This window comes from Perca fluviatilis, chromosome 21 (assembly GCF_010015445.1).
Source record: "Perca fluviatilis chromosome 21, GENO_Pfluv_1.0, whole genome shotgun sequence".
NCBI lineage: Eukaryota > Metazoa > Chordata > Actinopteri > Perciformes > Percidae > Perca > Perca fluviatilis.
The window spans coordinates 31734040-31746285 of record NC_053132.1 but is presented as its reverse complement, the minus strand read 5'-3'; the positions used below and the strand labels follow the sequence as shown (position 1 = coordinate 31746285).

General features: G+C 40.6%; 1 protein-coding gene across 1 annotated transcript; it reads left to right on the top strand.

The window, feature by feature from the left end:
* The first annotated feature begins 2758 nt into the window (after positions 1–2758).
* On the top strand, positions 2759–10464 carry hhex (hematopoietically expressed homeobox). The gene is made up of 4 exons (XM_039789335.1): positions 2759–3444; positions 7887–8065; positions 9183–9233; positions 9357–10464. Exons 1-4 carry the CDS (start codon positions 3045–3047, stop codon positions 9627–9629), a joined length of 903 nt encoding a protein of 300 aa, XP_039645269.1. The 5' UTR covers positions 2759–3044; the 3' UTR covers positions 9630–10464.
* Positions 10465–12246: the final 1782 nt, after the last annotated feature.

Genomic DNA, 12246 nt, shown 5'->3' with positions numbered 1-12246 from the left:
AACACTGGAAACGGGTCAGAGGGGGGGTACACGTGCACTTCGAGGACCTTTTTAAAACGCTTTGCATTCGAGGTCGTTATCCTAAGTATATCACCTCAACCGCACTGATAATAACCTAGGTGGATTTCACGGGAAAACTCCAAACATTCAAATCATGAGTTAATCACCCCCTATTCAGCTGCACCGCCGGGGTGAGGACTGCAGTTAACCCGCACTACATTGTTCAAGATAACACTCCAAAGTGTTTGATTAGTCAAAGAGCCATTTAACGAACCAGAGCAATATAACAATGACAACATTGAGCTCATGCCATCTAGTTCTGTTTGTAAGAAGAAGAAAATAGGTGGGGGGCTATAGGAATATATTAGCAGTATTAATAGGAACTATACTGGTGTAAGTGAGCATATAAAAACACCCATTCATATTTGATTTCTGTATTTAGTTTCAAACGATATGACAATAAGGGGCCACCTCAGAGTAATAGACAAGTATAACATGTACATGGTGGCATGTTTGTACTTCATCTCAGTGAATATATATATAATTTAGGGAGGCAACCCCAAAACTCAACAACAGGGTCATAATTAACGTTGAGAGGAGAGGAGGAGTGGGACTTGATTTCTGCGCCTGTGTGGGTGTGTCCGCATGGAGAGGAAACTGACCAGGCCTAGCCACAGGCAGGGGCCCGAGGTTGCCAGGGGGGCCTGAGTTCTAAAAAAGTGACTTTTGAAAGCCTTTTTAAAAATAAAAAAGTCAAATGGTACATTCAAATAAAACGATGTCCTGATCATGTTTTAAAAATAATACTTAGTATATTATGGTGTAGCATTTAGTATTATATCTGTGAAGAGGATCTGTGGAGCTGATGTGGCAGCAGTGACAGCCTCTCTTCATCTCCAGCTGGAACAAAATGGTTTCAACCATCAACAGAATTTAAGAATGAACCGGCAAAAAGCAGGAGAAAGATGCAAAGCGACTTGCTTGTGGGAAGGGGGTCCATATGTGTGCCTGTGCAGGGGCCTAATGTCTCCTAATCCGTCCAAGGATTTCACCGGCAGCACAATGACACATTCATAAGAAACCGACTTACACAGTAATATCTGTGTTGCTTTGGGGAACTTAATTCAAATAGATTAATAAAATCAGCAAAAAAGATACAAACTTAATGCTCCATAGCAAAAATAGACATCAACATAATGATAAAAAAAACAAAACAACATATGATACATTTAGAATACTGTGTTTTAAAAGTATCTTAAGTACATTTACTCAAGTACTTTTTGAGATACTTGTACTTTATGTGATGGTTTCCATTTATTGATATTTTCTACATCTATCTGACAGTTATTGGCAGATTAAGATTTTACGTATAAACATATGATCATTTTATGAAGTGGATGCATTGTTACAGGATAAACTGCTCCAAATAATGATCTCCACCTCAGCCAGCTACAGCATTCAAATGCTGATCAGACATTAATGCATTAGTAATGATACTCCAATACATGAATCATAAAAGTAGTGCATATAGCCTACTTTAAGTAGCACTGATAATAATTGGACTTAAGTAAGATTTTAAATGCAGGATTTTTACTTGTAATATTTGTTATTTTGCTCTTTCTAAGTTAAAGGTGCATACTTCCACCACTGATTATTACACAGTCACATGCATTCGCCTTCCTGAATGCAGACTAGAACACAGAATCCCAGTCTTTCAGTTGCATGAGAAGCCTTGTTGCCAAAAGGCTCACAATATATAAAGATTAATAATGAATAGGCCTATACATCAAATGTAGGCTACAGATGACTTGATCAGTCAAAAACAATGACAACAGACCGGGCAGGAGCAACAGGAGATGTTATATAAGGACGTTCTCATTTCATTTTTAACATTTTCTTCACCTGTTAATGTTTAGGTTTCTCAGTGGGGGATAGAATATCAGAGATTTCTTTTTATGTATTGGAGGGGTTGTTTTCCTGTGAAGATATTATGTTCTGACACATTCCCTGCTTTCCAAGATGCACTCTAAGACCTATCTGTGTATTACAGTCTCACTGTAGCCTAGATTGTAGGCTAACAGAAATTGTCTATAGAACGTGATTCACAGTTTCTGTTTTTGTTTTTCCCATTTCATATTACATAATGTGTGCTCTGGCGGCTACAGAGGTCGGTTTGGGGAGTGTGTGGCTTTTTACGAGATTTGAAAAGTTTTTTTTTTACTGACGTTTTTGTAGCTTTTTTTCGACCTTTGACACTTTTTACGAGGTTTTGGTCGTTTTTTTCAACACGTTTGAAGTTTTTTTCAAATGAATTTTAACTGTAGATGACATCATTTCGGTGAATAATTACAGGGGCAAAGTCCGGGTAATGAGCTGGCAGTACCTTTTCTATTATTTCTTAGAGTGTGTATTATTACCCGGTCGCAAACTCATTGTGCCTAAAGCGCTTTCTAGTAAGAGAAATGCGAGATGGTCCTAATATTCGGAGTAAGAACTACTTCTGGCATTTAAAAACATCGGCTTAGTGTTAGTAAGTCATCGTCGCACCATTAGGCTGTATCACTCTCCCCATCGGGTTTCTAGTGACCAGATGATTGGCTGTAGTGAACTAATTCTCCTGAAATACAATTATCTTTCCCTCCTGTCATCTGAGCACTGTGTGGCTCGATTGGAGCCGCAAGTAAGCCAATCAGAAGCAGCCGCTGGCCACCTGCAGGAAGTTAGCCTTCCACTTATCTCCTCCCTTCTCCGCCTGCAGCCAGATAACAGCCCCAACAGTTGGACCAAGCACCAGCTAGTCCCCCCACCGCAGCCTGATGGACACCAAAACCCTCTAACGGTCTCCTCCACAGCCCCCGAAACACTCCTTTCATGTGTTTGGGATAGTCAGCGGACTGAAGTTTGCGCTGAAAGTTCCAGTAGATGTGTAGTACTATGTAAAAGAAGTTGTTCAGAGATACTGCCGATAAAGAGGAAGGCTGTAGGGAGAGAAAGGAGGGACGCAGCTTTAACAGTTCCAGCGCGCAGCGGCGGTAAACAGCACCATGAGCGTCCCGCTTTACGCACCGACTCCAATCCAGCCGGCTCACCCGACACCATTCTACATCGAGGACATTCTGGGGAGGACTGCCACCTCCACCACCATCTCCTCGCCCTGTTCCTCTTCTTCTTCTTCTTCCTCCTCCTGCTCCACTCCGATCATTCCCACACCGACTCTCCCGTCGCCCAACTCCTCCTTCACAACTCTCATCTCGCCGTACAGGACGCAGATTTATGAACCCACACCGATCCACCCGGCACTGTCTCACCACGCCGCTGCTGCGTTGAGCGCGACGTACGCCTCCGCCGGGGCTTTCGCCGGCTCCATCTACCCGTTCCACCACCACCAGCACCACCGCTCCATGGGGGAGTACGCACAGGCGCTGCTGAGGCACGACCCTCTAGGTGAGTTGGGCATGTGTGCGTAAAACCCATAGACAGGTTCAGAATGGTATTTTCATGTATAGCCTACATCTTCTTTCTTCTATAGAGTGAATGTCATTTACAGCACCACCCTGGACAATCTACAATCATGTTTTTGTTTCCTTGTGTGAGAAGCTCTAACGTCAGTTCCACGAGTGCAGACCGTTGGCCTAATGACTCTGTCAGCAGGCTATCTTTAGTGTCAGGCTACATTACAAATGATCATTTTTCACAAGTCCATATTTTGCATGCTGCCTTTTCCTCATGCCTTATTGTACATAATATGATGATCTGCTTCTGTTGTAATACATTCAATTAATTTAGTCCAGAAGAAATCCAACTTGTTTGGATGATGTGGCAATAGAAGCCCTTTTTTACCCTTTGCCTGAGGACTTTTTTTTGTCTTCACAAGCTTCGTTTCAGTGCCAACGAAACCATTTTTGCATAGCCTAAGTATATCACGCTTGGTTATGCATGCATATCGAAAGCAAGACAGTCTACAGTCGCCTGTAGCCTATACACAAACAGATTGCAGGGCAAAGGAAGAGTTCTTTTCTTAAGTCTTCAGCTCGTCTCAGTCCCAAAAGAACATTTCTGCACTGCCTGACCACGGACATATGAGTCACGCTGTTATTGTGACAGACATGTTTGGGGCCACAGCAGGCAGGCCTGTCCATTCGGTCTGCTAGTGGTGGTGATGGGGGGAATGGCAACCTTGACTCTTTTTCCTGACTCCCATTGTTCTGAAACATCAGAGGAGCAAATCTGCCGCTGACTAAAACATAGCTGGGCTCTAAATCACTTGTTATTTCACTCCTTTGTGTGTGTGTGTGTGTGTGTGTGTGTGTGTGTGTGTTTTCATATACTTGTGAGCACCAAACGCCCCCTACTTTAAATGCATATACTCATATTCCTTTTTTATGTTAGGTTCTTGCTCCCATATGAATGAGGATGAGAAGAAACCGTGTCATATCCACTGGGTCCGTTACGCATGTAAAACCCATGCGCTTATTTTAAATTCTGGTCAGCGTCCTTACGTTTTCAAAGATAGCATTTAAATGTCGGGTTAAAGGAAATGCAGACAGTAAATATTTCAGGTTGATGCAGTAGTAGGCTCACTAGATAGTAGGCTAATGGGGAATAAGGGCTCATGGGCACAGGAGTAAGGGTTTAGGCAAGGCTTGCTCATTGGTTTAGGTAGGTTAAGGATTGAATCCATATTATTCTGGCTGGGTTAGAGGCTGTGAGTGATGGTCCTCTTGAATACAGTGGGACAAGCGGAGCGTCTAACTGTGTGTTGCAGTGAACGAGCCGGGCCTTTTCCGTTCACAGCGGAAGCCGTGAGTCTGTCGATAGGAGTAAATCTGGTTTCAGAAGCTGTTGAATGTTTTCCTGGCTCACCCCGGCCAGCCGCTTCCTCGGGAGCTCGCTGCACGCTGCTGATTATTTTATCGACATCCTCAATACAGACATATTCAGGAAACACTCGGCCTCTGATAGCCCGGGATCCGTTTTTCACATATTGTTGCACTTCCTCTGCCCGGCCCGCGAGGATGTGGCTGACTTTCTTCATGGTTGGCGGCGAGAGGAAAATAAAGCAAACAGAGCAGCACATCAAGCCTGATGGTATCTTACCACTAGAAGATACAATCTCATTTAAGGGAGTTTAAATTAGGCTACAATAAAAGAGTTAAAGCATTTCAGTTTCACCCCACAAAATAATCACTTACAAATAGCCTCTTCAGTTTATTAGGCCAGCACTTGGGATGTGTCTCGAGACTATATAATGTGAACCAGTAATGATTTATGTATTTGTTTGTTTGACAGGGACAATGGGGAGTCACTGGCTGTCCCAGGGTAGCTCGGTTCCTTCAGCAGTCCCTGGGCACGATCACATTAAAAATATGGTCAAATAATAAGAGCGATAAGTAGGCCATGTATGTGAGTTCCCCCTCCCTTTTCTGAAGAAGCCTAGCCTACTGTATGTGTGCATTCCTTTGTGTTTGTATTTAAGGTATTTAGTTATTCATATTTTCTTTATTCTTTTAAAGCATATCATAGTTACGAAACGGGCTCTCCAGCACCAAAGGGCTCTAAACAGCAGTTTAATATGATCATTCGTTTGTCTCGTGGCTTCATGGTGGATATATATTTTTTTAAATTTTAGGACAAATCCTGCCTTTTGCATATTTTTCTACAGCTATTTTTCTCACGGAAATATGGGAACATGCTTTCTGCCCAGCATAATTGGTAGAGAAGTATAGGCTGTAGCTAGAAAGTGAGAATAACGAGTATTTTTGTATTTGTATAGCAGCAATAAGTGCTTTACATAAAACATTAAATAGCAATTTAATATAATTTAAAATAGAAAAAATAACAGAAAATGAAATAGAAATGGACACGCCGTGGGCTAATAGACATAATCATAAAGATGAAGGAAACGTTGAGCTTTCTTTCAATCAGAATCCTCGTTAATAGGCTAATATCTGTAAAAATGTTTGATGTTGAATGAGCTTTATTGTAGCATACCATATGTATTTCATTTCATTCGCTACAGATGGAAACATGAGCTGCCAGAGTAGGCCTGCCATGTGCACTAGGGGAACGTTATCACAAAGACAACTAGGCCTATAGAAATAGAATGTGTAGAAATATGAAGACTCAACATGACTCGAAACGGGTTTCACCTTATTAATGCAGGTTAGCAAAAGCTCCATAAACTAAAGTCTATTTTACTAAATCTTTCCTGTCATGACATTGTCGTTGAGAGAATAGATCTCGTGGGACAGGATTAGGTAACTTCCTTTGGAAAGGAGCAGCAATAAGAAGGGCTCTGACAGCACTTTCAACCACAACCCATTTACATTGTGTCAGTGAGAGCAGAGGGCACGAGCGTCTGTTGGTGGATGCCATCGCCTATAATCACACCACAAAGCAGGAAGCACATGAAGCGGATATTTGGCCATAGTTTTCACTCTGTCACGACCTTCCTTAAAGAGCAGCGCGGCGGCCGCAGCAGCAGCAGCCGGTGCTATTGTTTGTTCCAGGCCATTAAGTGGAGAGGAAGCCAGACAAGAGAAAAACAGCCCTGATTCCACTGCTCTGGCCTTCTCTCAAATCAATCTGTTCAATAGTCATCTGAAACAACACGGAGAGCTATGCACTAATAACTGGATCATGGTTTTAGTAGACCATTGCAGCTTAAGTAGGGGTGGGAAAAAAAAAAAATCGAAAATCGTATGTATCGTGATTTTTTGTGATGATTTTGAAAATGTATTCTTTTCCCCAGAATCGATTTTGAATTTTATTTTTATTTTTTACTAGTGATTCACCTAAATATTTTCTGTTTCTACGGTAGGCTACCGCTGACAGTGACTACATCATCCGTTTCCAGCAAAAGCAGAAAATGCAGAAACTACATGTTATTGTAGGCTACTTCTTTACAGATGAAATAAATGTCAGACTGACATTCTGACATTCTTTTTTAGAAAACAATTAGTTTTCATAAATGTCTCATGAAGTATTGTCTCTAGAAGTGTATTATTTATTCAACTTTTGTTTTTGTTAAAGAAGGAAAAGAAAATCGCAATACTCAATACTATTGAATGGCAGTACTTCTAGAATAATGAATAAATGAAAATCACAATGCAAATCCAATCGGCCCGCATGTCTCGAGAAAAAGAATCAAATCGGGACAAAAGCATATCGTCCCAGCACTATTAAGTAGCATTGTGCAATTCATTATTTTAACTCAGCTCTTTCAGTTATATTGGACAGCATTATAGGCCCATATCGTAGCGTACTTTATGAAGTTAAATGACATATATGTAAATCAGAATCAGAAAAAGGATTTATTGCTGAGATAAGTAGCACTTATACAAGTAATTTGCCTTGGTTATTGGTGCATACATAAACATATTGAACATTAATATGAAATAAACAAACAATAAATACAGAAACAAATAAAGTAAAAAAAAGCTATATGGATGTACAAAAATTGTTGAGGAATGTGCCAAAGTTCTAGATATACAGTAGGCCTATAGCCTAAAATGTGCAGAGGACAGGCATATAGTCCAGTATGTATAGGATTAAGATTAGATTTCAAATTGTAGATATTTCAAAATTGACATTATGTAGGCCTAGGCATATGTTACGTTTTTAAATTATTTATAAAGGCCAGAAAAGTGCAAAATATCTTTCAGAAAGGGTTTTGTTTCCTCCCTTTTTTCTGTGTTATCTTTTTTTTCTAGGCCACTTTTTATTTATGTCAGTCTGCTCTATCTATGCCATTCTGTGTTACGGGTGTGAAAAATATATACTTGGTCCATTCACCAATCAGAAATGCCATAGATATCCTCAGATATTATGAGGCTAAATGTGGACTTTCAAATGATTATCCGGCCCTGTTTGCTTCTTCTCTACAGGGAAACCTCTGCTGTGGGCCCCCTTCATACAGCGGCCCTTACATAAAAGAAAGGGCGGCCAGGTCCGGTTCTCTAACGACCAGACGATCGAGCTGGAGAAGAAGTTCGAGACGCAGAAATACCTCTCACCTCCGGAGAGGAAGCGGCTGGCCAAGATGCTGCAGCTCAGCGAGAGACAGGTGACCGCACTGGAGCTGGTTTTATAGGCCATTTTAAATAGCTTATATAATGTTGGATCCATATCAATGTATATGTTTAGACATTCTAATAAAACAAAATTTGTAACTTTCAAAAAGTTATTATATTTAACATAATTTGGCGGACGCCCTGTTGAATATCTCTGGTCTATTGTCTAGAGGCCGCGCGCGTGCAGAGGAGATGGTGCTTGGCGCGTGAAGCATAGATAGGCCGCCGCGGATTTTGACGTCATGTTATTGAAGGACGTCATGTTATAGCTAAGTATAACATCAGCAGGCGATGGCGGGAAGACAACGTCTAGGCTACAACGGAGGCCCACTAGAAGAAGAATTTGTCTTCACTAATTCACTCCCTACTCCTTTAACCTTCATGTTGTCCTCGGGTCAACTCGGATCCACTTTCAAAAAGTTTCTATATCAGAAATTTGGATTTCGTTCAACAAAATTGTCAAAAAAATATTGTATGGTTCCATACAACGTCCTTGACAAGCGGAATACATAATCAGTTCACTCCTTTCATTGAATTTGGGTGTTTTATTCAATTTGATAGCATTTGGAGAGAAAAAAATTATAAAAGAACGTTGAAAGAAGTGACAAAAATGTTGGAAAAAGCTTCAAAAACGTGGAAAAAACCCACAACAACTTCAAATAAAGCGCAAATAAATCGACAAAAACTCGGAAAAGCTTCAGAAACGTCGGAAAAAACAACCCAGATGTTTTTCTGACCTAGAAAAAATAAAAAGTTGCACGGGAAGACAACACGAGGGTTAACACACACACACACACACACACACACACACACACACACACACAGGTCCGAAATACACACACATAAGACCGATAGACCAGAGCAGGCGTTCGGTGCTTTAGCCAAGGACAGCCTACCTCGGTGACCCGGATCAAGACATAAACATAAGGCTTCCGTTTTTTGGATGAAAGCACAATCAGGCTAATCCACACACATTTAAACTGCTTGTAATGTTTTGTGCTGTTATCATTTTAACAACTTATAGCGTATTGTGTGTTAGGCCTACGTGTATTCCCTGTTGTTGTTTGATTGAAACAGAATTGAAACAATTTTTCTCATTTTGTCTTTCAGGTTAAAACCTGGTTTCAAAATCGACGAGCAAAGTGGCGAAGACTGAAACAGGTGAGCGAGGGATTACTGGCACACATTTCTTCGGAAGTAGTTCCTCTTATTTCTTTTATTAACTAGGCCCAACGGTAATAATTACGTTTAATTCATAAACGATCTAATATCCATTTGCATCAGGAAAATCCTCAGGGAGGTAAGAGGGAGGTGGAGGATGAGAGTCCCGCCGGGAGAAGTAATAAAGGAGACGAGACGACCGAGCCTTCCGGGATCCAGAACCCGGAGCAGAGACACACAGTCCCGGCCTCCGATCTGGCGCAGGCGGGCCGCTGCGTGCGCCCCGTGTCCCCGCATCAGGCGCACGCCGAGCTGGACTCTGACGTGTCCGATGACACAGACCAGGAGCTGGACATAGAGGAGGAGGACGACGACGACTACACACTGAACCCATAGTTGGGACACTGACACTGGATGCACTCGGGGCGGCTGTGGCTCAGGCGGTAGAGCGATCGGAGGGTTGGGGGTTCGATCCCTGGCCCTGCAGTCCCTTGCTGAATCGTCCTTGGACACTGGACACTGAACCCCGAATTTCTCCCGATGGTGCGCCATGCATCGGTGTGTAAATGTGTGTGAATGTTAATCTGATCTCACACACCTCGTGCGGCAGCCTCGGCCACGGTGTGATTGAATGTGTGTGATGGATGGGAATGCGTGCGGATGGTCAACGGGGCCTGTAATATACATATATAATATACAGGCCATAGGCTACATCTCCTCGGACATTCGGAGCTGGATGATGAAGATGATGAAGATCACTGGACTCCTCTGACGCTTGAGCCTGTTGGTTCACCTTCACTGCAGGCTGTTTACGCCAGGATGCCATGACAGATTGATAGACCAGTTCCTGATGTAATATTAAGGTAAAATCAGTCCCCAAAAACTACAACATTTCACCATCTCCCAGTGCCTTTCACACAGGACAGTCTCTGTCTCTATAGGACACTTTTGTGTTTGTAAATAATGCATATAGCACTCTGCTGTATTTGTGTTGATTGTGTGTGTGTGTGTGTGTGTGTGTGTGTGTGTGTGTGTGTGTGTGTGTGTTTTGTGTCCATCACTGTAAATGAACAGTAGAGATGAGTTTCTGCTGTACGGGATGTCGTCTGGGATGATACACGTTAGTCTTTGGGCCCTTACCTTCAGTCAATAAATAATCAATGTAGCGCAAATTATGTTTTGTTGTGTGATATCTAATAAACTATTTTTGTGGAAAGAAGACATTTTGGAACAGCTGGATATTGACTGTGAGTTATTGTTTGCTATTTATTTGAAATAGAAAATAAGGAAATCCGTACATTACGTAGCCTACTGATTTGAATTAGTGACCATCTATAACTCAGCGAAAATTGAAATGACAGATTACAATAAATCAATCACACTTGACATAAATATAGTAGGCCTATGCCATTCATTGGAAATAAGAACCATTTTAACCTTTTCTAAAACTAATCAGATTTGGTGACGGGCTGATTGACTTTATAGCCTAAAATAAAAGGGAAACCAAATCAATACATTGTTATTACATTTACATAATCAAACTATTTGTAAAGACAATTTGTAAATAATAAAAAAAGAACAGTGATGTATACAAACACAAAGTTAAAGCTGACTGTCATAGGCAATAGCTTTGTCTATATTTGTGCCATATAAAATAAAATGACAAAAAAAGAATAAATATATAATAACATAAGAAAATGCAAAGGTGGGAAAATAAATAAAAACCCTGAGGGCTTTTAAAAGGAACCCTTCTAACATTCTGATTTAGGAATAATTACAATAATTATAATCATAAATGATTTGATGTTTAGCTTAAATACATTGGTTTAATCAGATCCTGTTGGTCATTTTGACCTTTTATTATATCCTTTACTTTGATAAAAGTACCAATACAACATTATTAGATTTACCTTACAAGTAAAATCTGTATATCAAATTTGACATTAATGAACAATTGTGATTTCAGAAAGCAAAAATACAAGCAAAGTTGTAACACTACAAATTGGCCCCTTTCGATATTATATTGTATCATTTATGATAAATTCATAATACTGAAACATTACTGTGTAATCAGAAATGTAACCAATATAGCCTATTAAGTCTACATAAATGCATCAAAGTGGTTTTTAATGACATTTTAAAACTGAAAAGTAATCAGCAGCACCGATATGGAACATGTTTGCACTACATAATCTATAACAGTGCATATTGTGTCTATACTTTCATTTATTTCAAGTTGACCTCTTCACATGGATTAGTAGAAACTAATCCCATGACAGTCTAGGAGATGAACAGAAGAATGTGATTGGTGGAGTTCAGACAGGAAGCTCTGCAGCCTGCAGGCACCATGCAGGATTTCTGCTCCATGTCTTTGAAGAAGATTCATTTAAAAAATGTGGCTACATTTTGATTTACATGTGACAATATGTATGCCCTAAAGACATTTCAAAAAGAAGAATACTTTTTTGTTGTTGTTGCATTCATTTGCTAAATATTTTTGGTATTACCAACAACTCACTTAACTCATCTAACCAAAACCACAGGAAGATGCTGAACCCCAAACTGCTTTGCAGAACTCTTTTTTCAAACTCTGTTTAGCATTTTTTTAAGTTATGAAAAAAACACAGACAATACAAAGACAGCCATATAAGTGGGAGAAAAACATGCAAATATACCCCCCCCCACTCCCCTCCCTCCCTCCTCCCACAAGGCTCTAGAAGAAGTATGCAACAATAAAAACAGGATTGGGCAGGGACTATTCAATTCAATTCAATTCAATTTTATTTTATTTATAGTATCAAATCATAACAAGAATTATCTCAGGACACTTTACAGATAGAGTAGGTCTAGACCACACTCTATAATTTACAAAGACCCAACAATTCCAGCAAGCATTTAGTGCAACAGTGGCGAGGAAAAACTTCCTTTTAGGGAGAAACCTGGGACAGACCCAGGCTCTTGGTAGGCCGTGTCTGATGGTGCCGGTTGGGACACAGAGACACTGATACAGATA